The sequence below is a fragment of the Osmia bicornis genome, unplaced genomic scaffold, assembly GCF_907164935.1.
Source record: "Osmia bicornis bicornis unplaced genomic scaffold, iOsmBic2.1, whole genome shotgun sequence".
Taxonomy (NCBI): Eukaryota; Metazoa; Arthropoda; class Insecta; order Hymenoptera; family Megachilidae; genus Osmia; species Osmia bicornis.
The window spans coordinates 579,920-606,980 of NW_025791458.1; the positions used below are offsets into that span (position 1 = coordinate 579,920).

The 27,061-nt window shown below is 32.3% G+C and overlaps 1 protein-coding gene across 1 annotated transcript in view; it reads right to left on the reverse strand.

The window, feature by feature from the left end:
* Window positions 1-27,061, reverse strand: part of LOC114881042 (trace amine-associated receptor 1) — a 349,388-nt gene that overhangs the window by 22,714 nt on the left and 299,613 nt on the right. The window contains exons 5-6 of the mRNA XM_046289948.1: window positions 20,485-20,639; window positions 16,559-16,706 (exon numbers count right to left, since the gene is read on the reverse strand). Of these exons, the coding sequence (XP_046145904.1) occupies window positions 16,559-16,706; window positions 20,485-20,639 (303 nt within the window). The remainder of the gene's footprint in view (window positions 1-16,558; window positions 16,707-20,484; window positions 20,640-27,061) is intronic.

Below are 27,061 nucleotides of genomic sequence, written 5' to 3' on the forward strand. Positions count from 1 at the left end.
AACATATTCGTTGTTCGTTTTTGTTATTCATTGTTATTACTGTTGTTTGTTATATAAAGTTATCAGTCTTTCACCAGTCCCATGTTTTTCGAAAATTAACCATTAAATTGGTTACATGTAAGTATATTGTATAGGTACATATAGATCATTTAATGGGTATTATTTTTAATTAAAATTAAAAAATCACGGGTTTGGGGAGCATAGTTCCTCAAAAATGTTAGAAATGTAAGATTTCAACAACAAAAATTTCTTAACTTTTTACACCAAAATGAGTGTTTTATGTGCGTCGATCGGATGCCTTTGCGTCCGGCGGACGAGCTTGTCCGATTTTTTTCTACTTAATAAGCACACGTCTTACTTATTGTTAGAAGATTATAGCCGCAAGTCAGTAGAAAAAATTCGACAAGATCGACCGCCGGTCGCAAAGAATTCTAAGTATTTTTTTTTTTATTTTAGTAACAATTTTAACTAACAATTTTTGTTGACAGTTATTGCACTGTTTCATTGAAAGATATCATTTCCATTAATTTCATTAAAGATGTATTTGTATCCTGATTACTTCCTCTGAATTGTTCAGTATACCTATTTAATATACAATAGATATGTCACATATTGTGGGAAGGATTGCGTTTAAATATTTACTTGCGTCATGCAATATTGATACACACAATTCAGAGAATACGTCGGCTAAAGCTGCTTTTGGTCAGAACTGCGGTCGGTCAAACCTGTTGTTGGTCAAAACTACTGCCAGTCAAAGCTGTTGTCGGTTAATTCTGATGTTAAATTTTTAGTTCCGAAAACAGTGTCAATGAAACGTGTAGGTGATTTTGATGTAACCCCATTTATAGGACAGATTTAACTTTTTCAGAGATGCAATTTGTCAAATGAAACAAAAATCATTTAATTTTTTATTTGATTTTTTTCAGTGCTGCCATACGACAAGTGTTTTGTTTTTATCGATGAGAAATTCTGTAGTGTACAGTTCGTCCAAAAGATTCTAATTTTTTGTTCACTTAGCATAATTTTAATTTTAAAAAAACTAAACGGCTTTCTTTTTATTACTCGAGTTAAAACAATTGACTTCACTTATTTTTTAATTCTTCAACTATACCTGCCTTCGAATATACATACATGTGTCAGTGTGCTTGAAGAGGTTAAAGTATTGAAGACGAAGGATTGCAATGAGTGAGTAGCTAAAAGAAAGTTATGTATGAACGCAGTAAATATGCAGTAGCAAAAGATTTCATTGTCAATATGTAAAATTATGAAGAATCCAAGGAAAAAATAATCATAATCGTAAAAGGTAAAATTGCCACTATTTGAAAAACAAATTTTGTGAACTCCCCTTCAATAATGAATCCCTAAATCTGTTTATAAGTTGGATGAGAATAACATTTGTTTTTATAGTTTGGACATTGATCTAATGTTATCTTAATAAAAAAAAAGAACATGTACTCTGATCAATTTTCTTTAGAATACAAAATTCTTTCATTCTCTTTCTTTTCAATTCTCTTATTTTTTTTATTTTTATCTTCTTTTTTCTTTTCCAATTTTTTCATTTTTCTATTTTTTGTCTTTAATTCTTTTATATTTTTATTTTTATTCTCTTTTATTATATTACTGTTTTTAAGCGATCTAATCATTTAATTAGACTTTGATCGTTTTTCAGTTGAAGAATTATGACATTGATCGTTCTTCTCTGAACTCTGATCAATCGACCCTTAACTTTTCTGGATTAGACCCGTTTTTTCCACTTATTATATTGCAGGTTAATAACTTTTCTTATGACTATGATCGTTTCCTCCCCTGGACGCTTCATATGTCAAAGAAATCTGAGTTATAGGTAATATTATCTTCGTCACCGCGAGCAAAGGTCAAGTGATGAAAAAGTAAAAGTGTAGAAAAAACGACAAAAGCATTAAATTAAAAATATTTACAATTAATCTAAAAACAGCTCGATGATGAATCTATAATAGTACAGGATGTATTTCTACTCCCAAAATAGGTGAATTATCTTAACATTCTGAAAAATATTTTAGCAAAACATGGAGATTCGTGAAAAGTATAAATTTAAAAGCGATTCGAAGCCAAAAACAAGTACATATCATGCAAAAATCTTTATTATATCATTGCATGAAAGTCCTGCAACCACTTTAAATCCTATCAAATATTTATAAGATGAATTTATAAAATTAAAAGTTCGAAAATACATTAGTATTTAAAAAAAAATGTTTACAGAAGAATAAATACTCATTAGAATTAATTATTTAAAATTAATTATTTTTAATACGATAGAAATCTACGTATAATACAGCTGCTAAATGCAAGTTTATTTACAAGTTTCAAGAACAACGCAATTTAAATTAATTTTACAATAAAAAAGTACATTAGATATCCACGGGGATATATTTAATGTACTGTAATAATAATAGGGAGAAATGTGTACCTATGGTGTATTTATTGTATTTATTTCAACATTTAAAAGGCAAAGAAATTAAAAATGACATTTTTAAAGTAGTATTGAAACCGACAAATAGGCTTCGACCCTCCCCCGCACCTCCATCTCTTAAAAGAATTAACTTAACCTAACCTACCTTAACTTGATATCTATTTTGTAATTATAATTATGAAAAATAAAAAAGGGGCTGCGAGGCCGGGGAGTGAGCTAACCAAACCTAATCCCATCTCCTTTTTTGTTTTTCATGATTATGATTACACAATAGATATCAAGTTAAGTTAGGTTAGATTAGGTTTTTAGAGGCGAAGGTGAGGGGAAGGGGCGAACCCTATTTGTGAAATCATTAGAAAACTAATGGTACATTTTTCAATCTTTCATTGTTAATAATTTTTTAATAAAAAATGACCGACGCGACGGTTAAGTTATAAGGAAAATTTACTCAGGAAGGTGTACCCTATAATATGTGTCAAAGTCAAGGTCATTGGAACAGTGTCCCCTAAACAGGAGTTTTACCCCTAGAGGATTTAATCCTATCTTTCGAATATGATTTTGAGTTGCATATTTTCAGATGACATCAACAGGTGTTAAAGTGTTCTGTTATTAAATAATCATTAGTGCCTGACATCTTCCAGACGCTTATAGTATTCCCAAAGTTTCTGTTCATGATGTATTTGTATAAAATAATTATAAAGAAAAATTAGTAAAAATTGTAGTTAAACGTTAATTTAATTGCAATTGTTTTTATCTTTATCTGAAAATGAAAAACTTATTTTCACCTTGATTGAATTTGTTCCTCGGTATACCTAGTAGGTTTTACAGGAATATCTACATCGGTGTTTACTAAAGAGTGTATTTTAGTGAAACGGTTCGCGACGGGAAATCAATACTGCGACTCTTCCCGGTTATTATGTCAACTCATCCACCAGATGTGTGATGCAGCCGTTGAAAGTGTTATCTTTTAGAGGTCTTTCCAACGTATAGAGCGGGTACGAGCAACTGAGTAATCGCTCAGGGCAATGTTTTATATTGTAATGTTACATACAGAATTTAAGTTTATTATTTTACTTTCTTCCTTTTACTCCTGCTTTCATAAAAAATATTGTGGATAAAAGTATGACATATTTAATATAATCCGCTTATTATGAACACTTAAAAGATTTTCAATTTTTTTATAAGAACAATCGGCTAATAACATTAAAAGAAAAAACTATCATTATCAACCTTAGAAGTGTCACCCCAAATTTTGCCCATTTTTTCCCACTCGAATTTCAAATCAAACTATGTGCCAGTCAATTCTACATGATGGTATATTAATCTCAGAAAACATTCAAGTTGAGCATACGGGTAGTTTTACATAGGGGGAGATACGGGAGGTCAAAGTGACTAAATTCGATTTGAAATTCGAGTGGAAAAAGATTCAAAATTTTGTAACAAATAACCTGCCAACCAAAAATGTAGTTGTATCCAATAAAATGCAGTAAAATTGAAAAAAGTATAAGAAAAAGAATGAATTTTTCTATAAATCTCTTAAATATAAAATCCTAACTGACTCACTGATCCGAGATAAATAATCAACGCCCAACTCAAACCCCTAGACTCAAAAAGTTGAAATTTTGGGAATGGTTTTCCCTTAAAATGTAAGCACCCATTAAGAAAAAATTTTTTGTAATTCTACTCTTCAGGGGAAGAGGAAGGTTAAAAATTTATACTTTTTTGAGAAATGCTAGATCTGGGAACATGAAATTGATTTTCATCTTTAAAGGGATGAAAATGGAGGTGAGGAATGATTTAAAGGGTGCTCATATGTCAGAAGTTGCATGAATCAAGAACGCAATATTCGGGTAATGGACCTTTCTGAGAAAATACAAATTCTTTAAAGAAAAGGAAAAAATGCAGACAAATAAATAAGTAAATTAAAAAGGCTTATGACAATTAAATGAAATATTAATTACGTTTCAGGAAAATATGTATTTACGTATTTTTTTACAATTTTTGTCATGTACTCATGTAAAAGGTAAAAAATATGCTTCAGTTAAAAGTAGATTTTAAAGAAAAACTTTGTTTAGTACCATTTTACTAAGAATTCTTATCGTTTATCTACAATTATAATTATCATAATTGATAACAACAGCTGAAGTTTGATTATAATAGGAGAATTATTTTAAATTAATCTTATATAGATTATTTTGAGACCGACTGATAACAATACTGGATTGATAACTATTGGTGTGACTAGGTAGAGGCCAAGATGGTCTGACTCTTTCTCAAATATATGGACCACTATTTTTTTTTTTATTTAAAAATTCTAAAATTAAAAAATTTCAAGAAATCACAATTTTAGGATTTCAAAATTGAAGAATTCCAAAATTTTAGATTATTTCGAAATTTTAGGATTTCAAGATTACAGACTTCCTTAACTTGGGATTCCAAAATTTCAGATTCTAAAAATTAAAAAATTCTGTTTTCAAAATTCGGAAACTGTAAAATGTCTAAGGGACCTGGCTCATCCCTGAAGAAAGCAAAGATAGTGATAGTGGCGTGGTTGTAACATCTTCAAGCGCTGTTTCAGCAAAAAGCTGTCACAGCTATACTTTTTCAGTAACAAATTTTGGTTATAGTCGTCGCATAAATATAGTACGATCGTAAATGTCAGCGATCTGCAAACTTATACGGGTTTTTCACCGTCGAGAGAATGGTGGCATCGATTGATGATGCAGCATATAGGACCGTATGTAGGTTACAGCTATAGGGTTCCGTACAATAAAATGGAAAAGACTATTGACAAACCGTAGTTTATTTAGAACTAGGACAGCATTCAATTCTGTTTAATATTTGGAATATTTGAAACTTCCAATTATTCGGCAGCTGATTATCCGAAACGCCCGATTAATCGGCACATTTGATACTGTCCGTAATTATTAAATGATGGAAAAGGAAAAATTAAATCAATATTAGTTATATAAAGGGTGTCCCATCTAACGTGAGCATTTTTAATATCTTAATGATAAGCAAAATTTTTCCTCAGGGTCATTTTTCTCAAGATTTAGAACTTACCGAAGTTATCTTAATTGGAAATACATGTTTTCATTATCGCGATATGATAGCCAAGGTCAAGGCGAAGGGGCATCCTCTGTATGTTTTATGTGCTCCACATCTATGTATTCTCTTTCGTATATATATATATATTTTTTTTTTTTAATAAATTGCATTGCTATATTAATCATAATTTAGGGAGTTATATTCTTCGTTTTCATCACTCCATAGATATAATTCAATTATTATCCAGCATATTGGATTACCCGGTACTTGGCCAGATAATTGGAAGTCTAATGTATTTATCTTTAAAATTTAATTGTCCCAAATTTTTCAAGTGAACTGTAACAGAAGAACCAATTTTTAGTCAGCATCATGCGGTACTGAATAGCGGTTCGAACAGTGATGGGTTACGAAGTGTTTCGAATATAAATATGCAGAGAAAACTCCGAATTCTTTCCAACTTTAGTTGAACTGTAAAGTTCTGAAAGTCTTGAAAATCGTAAAAGTCTTGAAAGTCCTACAAACTTTAAAAATTTTGAAAGTTTTCAAGGTCCTGCAAATTTTTAAAATCTTGAAAGCCTTGAAAGTCGTACAAGTTTTAAAAATCTTGAAAATCTTGAAAACCATAGAAGTGGTAAAGCATTGATAAGCATGAGACAATCTAAATCAATACTGTCTATGAGTTTGATGTTCTGGTACTTGAGAAAGTGACTTTCTCCACTCATCGTATTGTTGCTTTCCGGTTATAACCTTCTGCAAACGTTGTTTTAAAAAATAAAGATTAACTTAATTGCGTGATATAATTCAATTTTCTGCTATACTTTTACTGTTTAAGATAAATTAGTAGAAAGTATCCCAAAAGTGTTACAAGATCAGTGTACCTCCGAATTTAATAATTATTTAAACATATTCAACATTTACAACAAATTGACAATTTATATCGACGTATTCCTTAAATTCCACAGAATCTTCCTATGAAAACATGAATTTACTATCTTTTATAGTTATGTTATAAAATTTGTTTAAATTTGAAATACATGATTTTTTTTTTAATTAAGGATGATAGAGAAAAACAATTTACAAATTTATAATCAGCACTCTTTAAGAAGCTGTCATTTGATTCTAAAGATGCGTTTCCTTAAATCCATCAGATGACTAGAAATTGAGAAAATCGGTTTTAAACTTGCTGGCTATCAGAACTTCCACTCGAATTCACTGCAAAGATCCAAATTTAAGCGAAATGTTCGTATGCTCTATATAGATCGTCGACCCATTAATTGTGAACATCCCATAAACTACTACTCTTTGTACGCGACCCTTTATATATTCATGTGGATAAATGCGAAGGTCCGGCTGGGTAGCTGGAACTTCACACGCGATACCTGCTTGATAATGGAAAGGCAATATGTTTTTGGGTAGTCACTAGCTACTGCGATCAATGCTGCTTTTCTCCAATCTTCTGCGTGGAGAAACTGTAAAAAAGATGAAACACGAACGAGGCGTGAGATACGATTTCGCGAAGCTTTAAAGGGTATCGCTGGTACGACTGTGCTCAAAGTAGGGTAATCTTTGAGAATTTTTCAAATGAAAACGACGGAACCGATTGATGTAAAATTTTCCGTATATATTATACTACATTTAAGGAATATATCAAAATTTTTTCATTCAATGATAAATATGTATAGGTAATAACATATCAGCCATCTTGTCGTACCTTTCCGAAAAAAAAAGTTTGTGAACAGTAACCATCACTGCAATTTTTATAGTTATCTGAAACGAAAGAATCAAAAGGATTCTCAATCTGTACGATTATAGCTATAGTTTGACCTAGAATCGTGGAAAATATTGAAAATTATAGCATTTTAAACTTTTTGTTTCTATTTTTAAGATAAAATTGTGTAATCTTTTGATTTTTAACACTAGATTGCCGGAACGAGACAATTTGACTCACTTACGATTTTATTGTTATACAATATATACGTAGCAAAACTTAAATAGCTTTTTTAAAAACATGTTGGTTTTTAATAGAATTATGAAATGTATACAAATACTAATTCCCCCCCCCCCCTAGTTCCAAAAATCCATATGTGCTATACCTATTTTGACGGATGTGAGTCAAATTGACTCATTAAATATTTTTAAAGTTGGTCGTTTTATACACATGTAACTTATTTATTTCTTCTGGATATAAATTTTTGGTAAACAATCTGATGAGAGAGTTTTCATGTTCAAACTTGACAATTTACTAGTTAGAAATCTATTGCAAACTCGCACATTCAATATTTGGTTGTACGGTTTAACGATTGAATTATCAAGTTCAAGTATCATGCAAAAGAAATAGACGTAAGGGCGTCTGTGTTAAATGTAATAAAAAAATCTGCGGAAAATGTATTTTAAAAACAGAATATACATATATGTAAAAGTTGTTTTGAATAAAGTTTCTTTAAAATAAAATTTTATTTTTTTTTTAAATTTCAATTTTGATGTTTGAGTTAAATTGACTCATTTCAGGCAAAATAGATATACCCAACATCCGGCAATCTAATGTTAAATTTTTTACTTTAAATGCATCAAAATTTCAAGTGGATCCGGCCATTCGAAATGTTATTACGAAAACAATGCGTTTAAAGTTACCTGCGGGGTCCTATATCTTTATAAGTACTTAGAAACCAGCTATAATATTTCGGAGTACTATTGTTAAGAAGTTAAGCTTGAAGTGTTCTGTTACTAAATCGAAATCTTGATAACGACTTGATTTCTAATTTAACGTTTGCCCGGATTTGAATCAGGGTAGAAATATTCTTGTGATTTTGCATATTATCTACAACAGAAAGATCTAGCGGATAAGTCTGTAATTTGTTGCATCTACTAGATTTATACATAGGGAAACAAAAGGAGAGATTGGTGCAGGTTGATACAGTGACATTTTCTGAACACTACATGCATGTAGCTCGATTATGGCTATGTATCTGAAGTTCATTAGTCAATGTACAGTCTATGTACAGAGGCGTTGATAGCTGTTATTCAATTTTTTGTCGTTTCTACAGCATCGAATTAAATATTCAGGTTGGCTTTTCATTTCGTCTGGAGATATTATACAAAACACTATAGGCATTATAAATCACTGTGCTTTGGTATTAAGCCATTTCAAGAGTAGGTAATTACGTTTTGTCCTTTTGTTTATATAGTCTAAATTTTTTTATACAAATATTTTTATATCCCCATCTCCACAGGTATCAGTTATGCCTTATGTTTAATTCGTGTTGAATCATTTTCAAATTTTGCACGAGGTGAAAAATGGATTCAGTGCAATTCGTATATGAGATGGGTTTACATAAAATGCGGCAAAGATTTTATTCCTTATTATATGTATACAGGATATTTATTGGTGCACGGATTTAGAAAGTGATCTATTCTTGAATAAAAATCGACACTTCGCACGAAAAGATATCGTCACGGCGCGATGTTGGAGAGTTCCCCGTGTAAGGAGGATCGATTAGAGAGAGGGGTTTTTAGGGAAGTGCCGAGAGCCACGTAGGCAACGTCTTCTTCCCTAATTTTACGGGGTAGGTTGGTGACGCGAAGGTGCCGTGTATACGTTTTTCTCGGTTGTCGAAAAGGAGGCGTTGAGGTGCCGGTCGTTGTATGAGTCTTGGTTGCCAAAAGCCTTCGGTGTTACGGGGTAAAGGTTTACTGTTTTTCAGTGAGTGCCGAACGAGTCGTCTTCTCAGCTGAGGATGCAGTTCGCTTATTTTCCGTAGACTGGCTTTCCTTGGAAAAACGGCCCTGTTTTATACGGAAAGGTGAAGCTAGGCCCGTCCAATCAAGCGAAGGCCTAGTACTGAGCGCGAAAGGTTTTTATGACATAACCTGAAGGGGCAGCTCTGTGTTTTCTTAGGCGCTATCTTAGGCGCTACACACTTATTTTATATCTGTTTCGTTTATGTATACCTATTATGTAAGTAATATAACTAAAATAATATATTTCGAGTAATCAAAATGATTGTTAAGGTAACAATAACATATTTTATATGTATACAGTGGGCCGCAAAAGTATTCGGACATCGTTTAAAACAGAATACCTCATTTAAAATTGGACTAAATGACCTGAGGTTTTTCAAGAAGTTGTACAAATTAATTTACTAAGATATGTGCTTTCGTTGTTTTAAAAAATTTCTACAAAAAAAGACAATTTTTTAACTTTTTTATCTGAACCTGTAATGAAAATTTAAAATATGACATTTGTAAATTTAAGTATGTTATGTGTATGCTGAAAATCGAGATCGCGCAATGCACTTAGAAGTTGCCTATGTACATGTAATTAAAATTTTCGAAAATCGCGACTTTTCATTTGAAAGCATAACTAGTCACGTTCTTAGATGAAATTTTAATTACTTATAACTTTTAAATGCGATGACCGATCTCGATGAAATTTTCAGCTTGCGCGATGCCGAGTTTATACATATATGCCGCGGTAATGATGTCATGCGCACGCAGTCACGTGACGATCAAGAGATCGCCACCTGCTCATCCTTTTCGTCTACGCAAAATCGTTTCCGCCGTCCATTACTACTAGAGATCTAACGATAAGAGCGACCACGTGTTCAGCAAATGTAATACTTACAATTAGACGTACAATTAGATATAAGTAAATCACTATTAGACAGATGGTATTATTCTAATTCGATCCCTAATACACATAACTTATTTGAATTTACGGAAGACATATTTGAAAAGAAGAAAAATTACCCTTCGCTATTTTTTTTCACAATTTCAACAAATCGCAATTTTTTAAAACAACAAAAGCACATATCCTAGTAAATTAATTTATATAGCTTCTTGAAAAACCTTACGTCATTTGGTCCAATTTTAAATTACGAATTCTGTTTTAAACGGTGTCCGAATACTTTTGCGACCCACTGTATGTATCAATTAGCCCCGCTATGGGGCAGTTTTTTTTATGTATGGATTACGAAAAAAATTAATTTTATTTATTTGCATTTGAATTCAAATTTTGTGTAATTTTCATTCGAGGGTCATATTATTCTCACTTTTGTAAAAGTTTCAAAAATCACTTATTTTCATAACTTTTACTTTCATCCTTAACACTAAAACTATCAAACCAGTTAAAATGACTGGTTTCAAGTTCCTTATTTTAAATTACAAATTTTATCGAGGTATTTTTGTTAAAATTTATATTGAGTATTGTCGAGATAAAAAATGGATGTATATATTAAATTATATTTCATCCTTTATCTATTCAATTTTTTATATTATTTTTAACTTAAAAATAAGTGTGCATCAAAAGTCGGTAGTTCTAGTGTTAATCGCAAATAAGCTTATTAGTTTACGTAAAATTTTATCTAAAACATTAAAGTAGTTTAAATCATAAATGAAATTTTAGGAAGAAACATCAAACTCGAGGGCCACATTACCACATCTTCCCCTAATATGTACTTTCCGGCGCGCCACTAGCCGTTTGAGGTTTGCTCGTCATATCATAGACTTCAGTGGCAATTTCGATCACTCGATTCAATGGCAATTTACCTCAGTCGTAACGGTCGCCTGCAGCATGAGTGGAAAGTGACCGAACCATAATATGTGGAGAAAATCGTCCATGGACGACCCACCTACCAGGTGATATACGTTGCATACGAATTATATCTCTCCTTATCTTTTCTAAGCTCATGAGACTTTAATAAAGACTTTAATAAAGACTTTAATAATGACTCAGTCAATATTTTTAGATCCGTCGAAACTAACAATAAAACACCTTTTTCAAAAATATGAGTTATAACCGGATGGATTTCTTCCTTTATGACAAATTCTTTAATAGTCAACTCGTATCTAAGATTGAAAATCTTGAGAAGGGGGCTAAAGCATTTAAACTTTCTGTTACTTTTGTACAGGCCAAACGGTAAGAGTTATCGAAAAAATTCTTGCGCCATTGTGTTCAGTGAGTTAAAATCTCAACGAATGGCCGAAATTTGTTTCTTTTTTTCTTTCTGGCCGTGGTTGGCTTTAAAGTCAATCTTGCTCTACATTTACTTAGTTTTATTGCAGTTTACACGTAATAGATCATCCCCGATCGTTACTTTTCTACCATGTTGTACATGTCATGAGGACTCACGAAATTGATCACATAGTAACAATGTTCTTAGTTTTCTTGAAATACAGCTTTCTTAGAACAGTTAACGTAACTTCAATTATTGATCAAATGCATCTCCAAAGATCTATAATATTTACTGTTATTTACGTTCATACGTGTACATGCATAAAGAGACCTTTAGTCTATCAATATACAGGGTGTCCTAGGTTTGAAGTAAAATTAATATATTATGTATAAAAGTCGTGTTTAGTTGAAGACCCGAAGGAATTCGTAGTCATTCAAGTGAATTCACTTTAGTCTTCCAATAATTCCATGCTGTAACCGCGTCGCGCACTTAACCCAGTTTTCCTCGATGTCCCGAGGTCTTGGTGAATACGCTCCGAAAAGCGTGTACGAAAGGAGGTAATGACCCGTAGATTTTCGGTCGATTACGAACTCTTCCTCGAACGCTAATTATTTTCTACATTATCGGAGAAACGATATACGTCGTTTTCTTACAAGTTATTTGAACAATTGATAATTCACCACGTTTCAAAAGATATATCTCTTTCTGACCAACAATTTGTCTTTTTTATTATTATTCACGTTTATCCAAGAAATTTATATTTCCAACAGATGGGGACGGTTTTTAGTAAATTAGAGACGTGGAAACGAAAAAACGTTTATCTACACTTTTAATAGTACACTGTGCAGCATAATTATAGCACCACTACAATTTTCAGGAGTTTTGAACATTTATTCATAAGACAATAAGTTATCGATAAACCTATGAAGACTGTTTATTAGCCTAATCGAATTTAAACCCTGATACCATCGACTTAATCTAATAGCATCTATAAAATACTTTTTTCGATATTAGAATAGATTTTTATCTATTTCAAAATAGAGGCACTTTATTGTTAATAATTTTATTTAATTAAATTCCAATTAAAGAAATAAATTAAATAGAACTTCTAATTCTAATTTCGATATGAATTTTTGCTTTGATTTTCGTTGAGTATTCATACATTTATGAGAAGCATAGTTCTGTATGCAGTACAGTGGCCAACATGTCAAATAATTTTTGTATTAATAAAGTAAATTTTAAAAATTACATGCTTTATTATTAGTTCACTCACGACATTTGATTTATATCGAAGTTCATTCAATCACGAAATAGTCAAGTGCTTAGGTACTCAAAAAAGATTCAAAGCTGATTTCTCCAAAAACAGAGCTTCGAATAAAAAACGATGTTATTCCATATTTTCGACTTATTTTTTCTCATGTAGAATTATCGCCTCCACAATTGTACTGGAGCCGATTAATGTCCCATCAATACTCGGACACATTGTATGATGATTTCTAAATTTTATTAATATTACACGAAGTTAAAAATATGATGTATAGTGAAAAAAGTGTGAAAGTATCATTTATTTAAAACGAAATATAGTAATAAAACAAATATTTCACTGATGCATATCTATAGCATCAGTGTAATTACCACGTAATAACAATGTTTAATTAATAATAGGCCCTCTTTTCAAATGTATTAAATAAAAAATATGGTTTAGCATGTTTTTAACTAACTTTTAAAAAATTTTCTGCTAATTGCACTCCAAGATGCAATAACATCTTTCTTCAATTACGAAACGTTTTAGAACTTCCGGTTATTTGCATAAATATATCGTACCATAATACCTCATAAACTTTCCATAGGATTGTGATCCGGGGAACATGCTCGCCATTTCAATAAATTGATATTAATCGTAAGAGTTTCAGACTCTTGATTTCTCCTTTCTTTTAAATAATTTAGTTAAATTACTTATAAGATTTCTTAAAAAATTGAAACTTAGATAATAATTAAATATTTAAAATTTCTTATTATAAATATTTTTATTTGAAGAAGATGCAAAAAGAAAAACATTCTCTTCCGTGAACCGGTATATATTTTCTGAGGTTACGAGCAAAATTGTAGTTTTTGATAGAAAAATACGTTTTTAAAGGTGAAAACCAACAAGAATTGAATTCTTAACTTATACAGCACTCACTTGAACATAATGTTTTAACTTGGGGACGCGTTACACTCCCTTTGGGGACCTCCTTGGAGATATTTTGTACGACTGAAAAATCATAATTTAATTCAAAGAACTGTTTAGCAAATCCTTGATTCTTTTTTTCAAGAAAAAATAATTCGCGACCGAAAGGGTTAAAAAATTGTGCACGCAGTTACGGCGAACACGTTGTATATATGATGACATGATTTTTAAATGAATTTTTTGTTTTCGATTTTCTAAAGGAATTTAACATTTTTATTTTCACCACATGCATCCAGCAGTGAGATCGACAAACAAACTGGAGGAATTCATGTTTCACAAGTCGTGGATTGTGTATACGCATACATGTATATTGATATTGTAGATTGTACCTGTTTGTTAACTGTAACAACACGCAAATATGTATGTATATATACGAACACTATAAATAAAACATGAATTCTTTTCGACTTTTCATCAATTGTTTGATTCCAATGTAACTGTATTTTTATTCACTTGCTAGTCAGCTTTATTTCAAAAACACTTCATATACCGAAAGTCTATTAATAGGCTTTTTGACAGTATCGGCTGTTGAAGAAAAATTAATTAATAATCTTTTGATTATTATAAATTCACATATAACTCTGCTGAAATTATAAAAATTAAATGTACTTCAATTAAGAGGAAATTGAAAAAAAAGTTACACCTTTTAATTTTTAGTTATCGTTAATTGTAAGATGGTAGTGCTATTTTATTTCATTACTGGCCTGTGGATAATGTATTAAGAGATTGTATTTCGTTCTGTAACTTTGTAACTTTTTTTCAATTGTGTACGGTTTGTATTTGAAGCTGAAGTCGACTTATCTAGTATGTTTAATTAGAGTATGTTGAATAATCAAAACCCCTTGGTGTGGGTCTTGGTTTAAACATTTTAAAGAATATACTTTTCCTTTTGTTTTATTTTGCCAATTTTTATTCTTTCAATACGTTTAAATTTAAACGGATCTTTTGAAATTAGAAAAAAATTATGAAAATTGTTAGTGGATAAACAGAAATGGATCTATGGATAAAACCCACCATTTGATATTAGTAAACTATTTGTTCGATTACTTTTAATTAGCATAATTAAAGACACGAGTGGATAAAGGTGTCAGATAACATTTTTTCAAAAATTGATTTTTTGCTGTAATAAATTTAAGTAACACTATATTTTTCTATCCTTAAGATAACTTTGAATTTTCAAGAAGATAATAATAGCTTTATCTTTTGTAAATTCGAACAACATGTAATTAATTTTTCTATTTTGAAATAGAAAAGATAACTCTCTAATTATTACTTGCAGTGCAATTTTATAATTACTTAATTATTACTTATTGCAGAGATAAAATGCATATTAAAGTTCCAGTTGAAATTCTTTAGATCACGTTTGCATTAAATAATCAATCTGTGACATGACACCTCTACCCATTTGGGTCTTTAATTATTGTGAATAATGGCGGCTGCAGATGAAACTCGGCTATTAGAGACTATTTAATTCTTAACATTACTCAGTCTAATTAGCTGTTCTTGTGGTGTCTTTGTGAAAGAAATGACAAAATGTTCTTCTGCAAAGTCTCGTTCCTTGAGAAAAGGCAGTCGTGGTATTAAAGAACATATTGTTAAATCACGGAAAAGAAACTTCTGTGGTAACCAGTTTACTTTGTGACAGGACATGTCGTTTACAAGTATATCAGTTGACAAGCAAAAGTGTGATGACATACTTAACGATCTTTCTTACGGTTATGTCATTATAAATTTTGATTCAAAGAAACTGAACGTACGGCAGGAGACACTGAAGAATAACAAATTAATGCTAAATCAAAAAAATTTTCTTATTTTCTTCTATTGGAATATTGCCCTGGGAAGTGAAACCACTGAAAAGCCATGAAAAACCACTACGTAGAGTTATACTTATTTATTATTTATAATAATAACGAACATGCCGGTTTGTCACGTACATGTATTTGCGTCCGATAAATCGCTTGCAAAGAATGAACAAAGGATAGCACCGTGGCCGGCAACGCAGTCGGTTATGAAACAAAACGCATTGCGCGGGCACTTCGAACATCTTAACATCTTCAAATACAATTTTGAACGCATTTTTCTTGAAACAGTGTTTTTCAAAGTAGTAGAATAAATATTTTGAAACGTTATTAATCAATCTAATTAAATTTTTCGAAAATTTGTATTTTTTAAAAGCATCAAAAAATAAGACAAAAACAGAATAGCAATAAAATGTTATTTAATCAAAAAGAGCTCATTCTTGTAATTTATAAATGTTGGTCTAGTAGAAAAAAATATGCAGATGCACTATTTTTAAAATGATACACTACATACTTTTTATTTATATGGATCGATTAGTAATCATTTGAGTAATATTGAAATAATTTAGCTTATTTTTTAAACATATATTGAATACATTTTGAATATATAAACACGAGTAAATAACCGAGGAGAAGAAAATAATTGAAATGTGCAATGATATCGAGCGTTACGTTATGGTAGCAAAATTGGCAATTTGGTTATCAACCGCTGAATTGACAAATTGTATCAACAAAAATGGATGTATGGTGGGAGTCATTTCTCTATGACTCACAATTAGTGAGGTGGAAAAGCACGGATGTGGCGAGCGAACCGCCAATTAGTATGATGTAAACAACAACAGTTCCAAATATACATATTTCAACAGACAACAAGTAAAAGATAATAAGTAACAAATGATGAGTAACGCCTAGCGAATAACAGAAACTTGAAAGTAATTTTATTATAAATACAATATTGAAAGCATACAAATTTAATGAAGAAATAAATGAATTATCAGAACCTTTTATTGTCATATAAATTGTCTTTTAACTTAAAATCATAGATTAAATTAATTTTTTGGTAGAGCCAAACTCGACTTACCCTATCTATGTGTCCGCCGTTAACAACCTCCGCTGTGTTAACACAAACTACTCTTTTCAGGCGTAATTTGTTAACGTGAAAGGCTGAACCGTAGCAATACATCAGCACCATTGTTGTAGGAAAATAAAAACAGCAGCAGGCAAGGATCCTGAAAATCGAGAAAAAAGGATGCTAAATGAAGACGAAATGTACATATAAATCAAGATAGGAAAAACGTAAAGTACAATCTTTTTCTATTATAGAATGGGCTAAGCTCCTCAGTAATTTAAAAATTCTAGTATTTTTAAAATTTGGACTTTTAAATCTTTAGAAATTTGAAATTTTGTAAGTTTGAAATTTTTGAACATTAAAATTTAAAAATGGTGAAGATCTGTACGTTTAGCGAAGGGTCAGTTCAGATTTTTAGGGTGGCTAGGCCTAGACCTTAACCTATTTATTCCAATGATCAGCATTAAAAGTACTCTCTAATATACGAGGTACTATACTTTGTTTTTCAATAAAGAAGAGAATAGTATTATACTTTTTTTGATGAATGAATTTGGATATTTTAAACGGAACTTTGAAGCAGACATATCCAATATATGCTGTTATAAAAGAATATAAATTTGGACGTATAAAAATAATATAAAATTTGTTGTTAAGGTGTTCAGATATATTATTCTTTCAATAACACACGCACAAATTACGTAATAATAATTGAAATTTATTAATTCTAACAAAAAGTGTAAAATTCATTTATTCTCATGAATCGTTAACGAGAATGTCAAACTGGGGTAAACTACAATTGACATTGTAAGAAAGTGACAGAAAATCATGCTTCAGGTCCTGAGTCAATGATATTATCTTTCAACTGAGGATTGAAATGCGAAAGTTATCGGAGGGGAAATGTTTATTTCATTTTAACGTTCCATTATTAACCCTTTGACTGCTACTGACGCACATATGCATCAGGAGAAGTTAGTTAGTTAGTTTCTTGTATATCTTAATCATAATCAAATAAAAGTTATCAACGCATATCACTAATTACACACCATATGTTATCAAATTATTGTATAATGATGTGATGAAACAATGAAGAAAATAATGAACAAATTGAGAAATAAAATTTAGAAAAAAATGATAAGTGTTATTAACTTGATTCTTATTTTATACACACAGAATGTTTAAGCCTACAGTGTATCCAGCTTTTACTGTACTCAGAAGTCAAAGGGTTAAAAACATGGATGGCTTTCTCCAAATCTACGCTCCTATGGTGCTTTATATTCAAGCGATTTGATTGAGCAATTATTTCCCAAGAATATAGCAGCCTCGATTGCTTTTACCCACAATGATCTCAAAATTTTGTTTGAAGCCAGAAATATCTTGTCATTTTTGCAAAAGTACGATTTATGTGCTCAGTCACGCCTCCCTCATCTTGGAAAAATTGATTGAATTCTTTCAAAATGTGTTTCCTCGTGTTATCCGTTCTCAGGGGTCAACAGGAGTGACTACCCAAGTCCGAATTGATCTTGGGGACCTCACGCGGAAGTACTGAGAAGGTACAGACGATCCTTATTTTTCCTCTATGTTCTTATCTTAGAGAGATAAGGACAGAACACTAGTCAAGCAGCCATGTTGACACAAAACGACTCTTTTGGGATTTTATGGTTCAGTACAGCGAAATTCGGTTATTACAATCACTTTGGGATTTGCAATTTTTAATAACAATAATTGACTGATAACATTACAGAGGATACAAAATTGTTATTATTGAACTCAATAAAGAGTTACAGAAATAATTATGGCAGCTATGATATATATCTAGAGCAACAATATATTTTGAAATCAAGAATTGGGTATGTTTTAAGAGAAAATGTATGTATTTACATATTTTCTAAGAATCCTAGTTATAGACTTACGCAAAAGATAAACGATATGCTGCGGTCAAAAGTTTGTTTCCTTTAAAAAGTACATTTGTTACGAATTTATCAAGAATTTTTATCGTTTATTCACTAGTGTAATTATTACAACCGGTAACAATAGTCGAAAGTGAATTATAACAGCCGAATTATTTTTAATTAATTCTATATAACCGATTACAATAACCGGATCTCACTGTTGTTACATTTACTGTATGATTCAATTCCTTAACAAGTAAAATACAAAATAAAACAACATTACTGTATGAAAAAATATTGCTTCCTGCTGAAACAAAATTGTTAGCTTTAAGAAGAAAGAAAGAAGGAACAATCAATTTCATTTTGTAATATTTAGCTTACTCGTTTATCTACATATTAAGTTTATTTCTTCTCGACGCCCCATTTCTATTTGTTTGCGTTCACCCACTTTATCATACACTTTCTCTTCCCTTGCACTCTGCTTAATTTTTGAAAATTGTTCATTTATTCAAATATTTATTTATTCTCACCTTTATATATTAACTGGTTCATTTATACATATCGTTAATGGTTACAAAATGTAACCCCACTCCGGATCTATTTTCCTAATCGGTTTAAAAAAAAAGTCAAATAAATGAGCTGTTCTTCTGAAAGGTCCATGTTGCTGATTTATTTGAAAATAGGGGCTGGTGGGAAGACTGTGTGGGCCCTAAATCTAAAATTTTATATTTGGATTTTTGTTAGTTTCCGAGATATTATTTAAAAATTTTTGGTACAATACAGACGTAACTAACACATTTAATGCTGCCTGTAACAGCTGTTACTAATAAGTGATATTTCAGAAAATAAAATAATTTTAAGTTAATAATAATAAGAATAATAATAATGATATAATGAATTTTTCTGACGGCTGCGTAACGACTGGACTGAACCGTGTGGACACGGTCACGCTTTTAAACACCATAAATTACCGCACCGGGTAACACTAATGCTACGAACGCCATTGAGTGCGGGTAGGTTCCATAACCGTTAACGATATGTACAGGGTGTCCCATAACTCCCGCTACCCCCTGAAATGGGGGGTTGCTGTGGTGACTCTGAACAACTTTTTCCTTGACTAAAATATTAATTGAAGCATCATTTTTGAATTATTAACGAAAAACACTGTCCAATTGGAGCGCGCGTAGAGCCCGGGCTGAATCGCAAGAGTGTTGGCTATCGATTACGTTCGAACGGTGGTTATGAACAAGCGCGGCCACACCATATTAGCACAATCTGCAGCTTCGTTTTCGAGATATAAGCAATTGAAAATTGGAATATTAATTTCCGAAGCGTTTGTTTCGCTTTCGAACAGCTGACAGCTGAACAGATCCTGGGTCAGTGTCCGGACAAAGAGAGACGGAAAAGACAAGGATACACGTCTATTTAGTACTTTAAAACCATAAATGGGTCCTTGTCTTCAAGACTAAGCAGATGTGTATCCTTGACTTTTCACGTGTCTCTTTGGCCGGACGCTGACCCCGGACACTAGAGAATGGGCTACCTGCTCAGCTGTCAGCTGTACGAAAGCGAAACAAACGCTTCGGAAATTGATATTCAAATTTTCAGTTGCTTGTATCTCGAAAACCAAGCCGCAGATTGTGCCGATATGGTGCCGCGCTTGTTCATGCCCACTGTTCGAACGTAATCGATAGCCAACACTCTCGCGATTCGCCCGCGCTCTACGCGCGCTCTAATTGGACAGTGTTTTTCGTTAATAATTCAAAAACGAAGCTCCAACCAACATTTTGGTAAAGGAAAAAATTGTTCAGTCACCTCAGCAACCCTTCATTTCCGGGAGTATCGAGATTTATGGGACACCCTGTAGGTATAAATAGGCTAAAAACACATTATTTAATTTGTTACATTTGATTTAAAGAAAATTATACAGAATAGCAATTACGTAAAATAATATGAATGAACCAATTTTGTTTTGCTACTTGTAATTAAACAAAGAAATTTATTCGAAAAGCAAAAATATATAACATTTATTATATATTTGAAATATACCTAAGAGAAGCTCTGGCGAAGAAAGGGTCACAGGCCAGAAGACCAGAGTTGTTGAAGTAGTAGCCTCCTCTTGGGAGCACTAGAGCACCAAAAATCGCCATACTCGCTATCCAGGTAGTTGACATCACTGTCACGCAACCCTGCCGCATGTAATACTGCGTCACATACACAGAAAATAATCATTCTTCTTTTTTCTTTTCAACAATTTCAACATGTGTAAATACATATGTACCGTCGAGAGATGGAAAGAACATTAGGGAAACTCACGCCTCACGCACATGCATTCTAGATTATCGTGCGCTATTGGCCGATGCGATCACACATTAATCCCGTCGTCTGACAAAGAAGAAAAATGAGACTTCGCAACAAAGCGAGATGGTACGAAGTCAGCGTTGCGGCGAACTTTGAACGCGAGGATCAAACGTGGAGATAGGGCGGAGCATGCGAAGTGCTCCCTTTGCCCCTGTGCCGTCTCGCTAATGTTCTTTTCATCTCTCGACTGTACGTGCAAAAAAGAAACATACACAGATAAAAAATTGGGTAAAATTTCTATTTAGGAGACCAAGCTCCGATGCTCTTGACCTTGACACATGTTGTCAAGGTGGTAACCCCCTCCGCGAATGGCCTTCAAGAGGATTTACCCGTCGCTCCTTGTTTTTTTAAAAGTTATTCACAAAAGTATATTAATCCAACTAGATTACAATCTGTCTATATGACCTTGATATTGACATACAGGGTGTCCCAAAATTTTGTCGAATCCCTAAACAACTTTTTCAACTTTGTCAAGATGTTGGTTAAGGTTTCGTTTTCGAGTTATTAACGAAAAACACTGTTCAATCAGAACGCGCGTATAGCGCAGACTGATAGGCGAGAGTGTTGGGTATGCTCTGCGTTCGAATCGTGGTCGCGATCAAGTGCATCGACACCACATCAGTATAATAGGACACGCTGGGAAAAATTTGTATCGAATAATGCATAAAAAAGAAAAGGAAACTAAAAGAAAAACCAACATTTTGGCAAAGGAAAAAGTTGTTTAGAATCACCTCATCAATCTCCCCTCCGCAGGATTCGATCTAATTTTGGGACACCCTGTATATAGTAAAACACTTCTTCTCATTAACGAAATAACTTTTATAAATGGAACATATCTTTTCGACACTAGATACATATTTATCTCAATTTTATAGTTTAAAACTTCAATACATGGGCGAGGAAGGCGTTTGGTCCCAGTAACTGCGTTCCGAAATCACATAATCTAATTTAACTCTAACTTTATAGTTGAAATAATTTCAACTATCCTATCCTGAATTTAATTCGAGAATGATTTACGTTATATTATTTTGGGGATAGTTTGGGTGTGTGTCGTCAGCCTCACTGACGAGTTTGGCACATGATCTCGAAACGAAAAACGCCTTTCTCCTACAAATCATAAACCAAGCATACGTAATGTGCTCTTTGGCACTGGACATCTACGAACGTCGATAGAACGTCACTTCTCGTAGTAGTTTAATTTACGACTTCGTTTTATCGCGGCTGAGCTGCACTTGCATTACTCCAGGGGTCGAACGTGTTAACTCGAACGATTTGACTGCCGAAACGTCCAAGGATTACGGTAACCCTTCGATAATTCCCTGCTCTATAATTTCCTGTCAGGAACGCTTCGTAATCACACGCATTACATGCACATGCACGTGCATTATAATATTATCGTGTATCTACGGGCGTCGATGTGTGTAACATAAGCAAATGAACTTCAGAATCAATAATACTTCGCTTTATAAAGGATCTATCAAACGGATATTTGTACATGACTGTTTATATCAATATGAAAATTTTCTATGATAACTGTGATTTGGTATACATATTTTTTCCAATGTAGATTTACAGTCGCTTGTAGTAAAAATTGGACAGGTATGTCTATGCAAATTTTGATTTATGACAGAATATACAGGGTGGCTCAAAAGTAGCTTTAATTTTGAAAAATTTATTATAAAAAAGCTAAAGGAGATATTCAATTCAAATAAATTGTATTTTATTCAGAAACGTTGAAAATTTAATGAATGAGATTTTCAAAGTGTTTTCCCTCAGTAACCACTAACAATAAGTGGCGCAGCCCTGTTTCAAATAATTCAACCCGAAGACAACATTATCTCTAGTGGCTATTAAAAAGTGAGGCACAGGTTATTCATGAATAACGAATAATTCTATAATACATTGTACTTAATTTAAGACTCTCCTCGATACCCACGATGTGCCAATGCGTTTGTTCACGACCGAACATGATCGAGAGCCAACGCTCTCGTGATTGGCCAGTGTTTTTCGTTAATAATTTAAAAATGAAGTTTCAACCAACATTTTAGTAAAGGAAAAAATTATTCAAAACCACCCTAGCAACCCTCAATTTCCGGGCGTTGCAGGAGTTATGAGACAACTTGTATGATAACTTGTTCAAATGTTGTCTTATCAATATTAATGTGCTTTTTGAAGTTACATCTGTTTCTTTTTCTTTCAGAAATGTTCGCATCTCTAAATATATAAAATGTTTGAAGTGATATATTTTTCTTTTAAAAAAAGAGAAAAATGTTCAGCAGATTGGCTTGGTAGAATGGAATTGGTTGCCGGATCTTCTGCTTGCCGGGTGACTGCTAACCATTAAGCTATTTAGGTCACCGGTGAATATTCTCTTTTTAACTCTTAAGACTCAAATGGGTACCATCTTCTTTTTAATTGCACCATTTAGTTATATAACATATACGAGGTGGATCGTTAATCGTCGTGCAATCAAAAAGGGGGTTATTCTACTTTTTAGGTTAAGAAATAAACTTTTTTATCTGAACCTTTGTTTATGCGAAAATTGAAATAGAATACAACTGACCTTGGCTCTAATATTATTCTTTTACTGATTGTTTTTATCCACGCTAGTGTTTATTAATATTGACAGTAAAATGGTTGTAGAAAATGTTAAGGTATAATTTTTTAATACGACGCAATCCGATACATTTTACTGTACAACATATAAATTTATTAATTAAAAAGTATGCATTGGACCTGTAAAAGTGGTAAAGTAATTTTCTAACTTGGTTTGAGATCATCAGATCTCCTATGTCTTAACTTTTACTTTTGGGACATATGGAAAAGTAGGTATACAAAGAGGGTGTCGTATAAAAATTAGTATATCTAAAGTAGGAATCTTCGATTTTTTCAGATTTGAGTAAAGGTATTGCAAACAATTTTAAGGATTTCTAATATCATATTAAAACGTGACTCAAACCTAACCTAACACTAACGTTTTCTGCAGGAAAGGAAGCCGGCTAACCAATCGCGAATAAGAAGAAAGAGGAAATTTCAGATTGAAACATATTCTCTTCTGATTGCTTTCCAGTATTAGTTGCAGGCGTTTAAATTTTTGATTTAAACACTCGTCTAGTGTGAAAACCAATAGTCGTTTCGATATATTATTAGAAACAGAATTGCAAATAGTATTACGACGCCTTGGGTTTCAGATCTACAGTTTTAGGTTAGGTTTAGATCTAATTTCATTTCAATATATGATTAAAAGTACGTAGAATTTTTTGAGACACTTTATCTAATAATATTTTACCTTTTTAAGGGGTTTCCCTAGTGTATCGGTTCAAAAACATCGAATTTTTTTGTTATTGCACTTTCTTAAAGCTTAAATTAAGTAAATTTGACGTACTTAATTGTAAGTACCGTGAATTTAAAATTATAAACTAAAAATGTGTACATAAAACTTTAAACCCAATTTTTCGAAATAACATTTCTAAGACTGGTAATGACGATAACACGGGAATTAATGGCCGGATCCATTTGATATTTTGGAGATACATTCAATAGATGTACAGTTTTCGTTTTACCTAAAACTTTTTTGATGCGTTTAAATCAAAAAATTTGAAACTCGGAAGACTCCACTATTTTATCTTAAAAATAGAAGCAAAAAAATAAAAACGCTATAATTTTTCAAATTAACAATATTTTTACACGATTCTAGATCAAACTATAGCTACACTCGTACAGATTGAGAAGTTTTTTTGTTCTTTTGTTTCAGATAACTTTAACAACAACAATCATGGTTATCGTCCGTGAACTTTTTTTGGGGGTAACTACGGCAAGATGGCTGAGATGCTAGTACCTATACATATTTATGGTTGAACAAATTTTGATATATTCCTTAAAAGTAGTATAATATACACGAAAAGTGGTTTCAATCGGTTTCGTCGTTTTCATTACTCTACTTCGAGCACTGTCACAGTAGGGAAACCTCTTAAAAAAGCCTTTTCAATTTATTAAACTTTGAAAAACATTGAAAATTGTGTCTAAACAGTTGACAATTATGTACACCTAGAAGTACTAACGGTGATATCATAGGAGGTCTGAAAATAAAGCTTGCAAATTTTCCACAGTAATATTGCTACGGGTCTCATTAATGAATACCACTGCGATCGCCTTCAAAGTATTTCCCTTGGGACGCCATGCATTGACGCCAGCACTTAGTCCACTCTTCAAAACTATTCTGGAAATGGTTCTGTGGAACGACCTTCAGAATTACTGTCGTAATGTTCCTATGTCATCAGTGACATCAAAATGTCTTCTTTTTGATATTTCTCCGGGTGCAAGAAAAAGTCGTTAGATTAAATCTACTGAATAAGGGTAGGTGGAGGATGTTCTCGAACGTTTATTTGTTTGCTAGCTGAAAATTCCCTCCCATGGTGTTGCGTGAGCGGGTGCATCGCCATCATGTAAAATTCATGAATTTTTGGCAAAAAGTTTGGGTCGTTTCCGTCTAACTTTTTTACATACCCTTTTTACAAAAGTACTTTCAAACAGTAAGCCTAGTTGACTATTTACCCAGGTAATTCAAACAATCGTTCAACAAGCACAGGGTGACCAGCTCGCGAACATTATTGTTAAACCTCGCAGTGTTGGATTAAAGGGGTGCCTAAGAGGGGTTACAGCTCCCCTGGCTCCACTTTGCAAGGGTCTCCCTTTTAAGTTTTCCACTTACTACGTCAACAAATATTGAATTCAATTTTGTTTACTATTGCCCCTTTTCGGTACAGTTAAATGTTATTTAATTTCATTTAGAATAAGTTCCAATTTTTATTCCAAGTTTGTCAAGCAAGGAGCCTTGAAGTTTAGATAGCCCCGAGACTCCAAATATCCTAATGCGGTCCTGAAACCGCGTGCAGTACAATTCTCATTATCCGGAATTGCTATACTCTTCTTTTATCTTTTATAAATCATTATTATATTATAATGATATAATAATAATTATTATTATACATTATTATATGATACAATTTGTTGGGTCGCACCAACAATACTTATTATAGTCATCAATTCTATACACCCGAATATTAGCGAGTCGGCAATTTTTATTTTTCTTAAGCCCGCCATAATGTAACATCCACAAAACTCCCAACAGAGTTAAATAATTTTAGTAGCCATAAAACGGTCGCCCAAAAGTAACGGCACTACTCTGGTACTGATGTGACTGTCATACCATAGAAATTGGAAAAACTGAACACAGGCCTCTTCCCTTCGCCCTCTCCACGCGACACTATTCGCACCTTTTCAAGCTTCCACCATATACCCTTACAGCCAATTAAAACCTACGAACTTTCCCTCCCACGTTTCCTACATTTTGCCTCCAGTCCTTCCACTCCTCCCTCTCCTCGTTAAATTCTAAAAATCCCATTTTTGCAAACGACAGAACAAATGTATATCTCGTAGTGAACGGACAAGCTCCGAATTAAAACACTCAACCGAACCGTTAAACACCAATTGTAATAACATTGAAAATATACTCTATCGCATGTACAAACTAAAAATTGGGTCAGTTTATTTGGACATTGATACCGATCCTTAAGTTGATCTATACTCATTTTAAACCAAACGTGAGGAAAATACAATTATTATTATATGTATAATACTATAAATACTCTTCTTTTAATTTTTATAAATTATTATTATATAATAATTAACAGAAAGATTAGGATTGTGATTAATAAGAGAGTATTTATTATACATTAATGATTTAATGATTTGTCATAATGGCGAGTTCCTGATTTAATGATTTTTCATGATGATGGTTTAGCGATTTTTCATAATTCTATTATAATGATTTAAAAAATTCCGAATATTGGAAATTACTATAATTTTGTAAATTTTTTATTCAATTGCTATCAGAAAAATAATTCCTTTCCTTTTAAACTTTTTAAATCAAGTTAATTATTTGGAATAAATTTCCACCTTTGAACCAAGTTTATCAAGCAAACAGATCCTTGAAAAGTTGGATAGCCCGAAGCCGAAGAAATCTTAGTTCACTTCTAGAAAGGAAGTGGAACAATGAAAAACTAAAAATGGATATGGGGTGTGTGCAGGTCGACCGAGATACCATGTGGTTTATAACGTAGGCTTTACCGAGATTCTTAAACTCGGCTATCGGAACCATTAAGGAAATTTACGTGCCTATCGAACGTCGAAGAACCTTTCTTTATGGAGGCCACAATAAAATTGTTTGTCAATAACATCTGAAAAATCTGCGCGACAACAAATT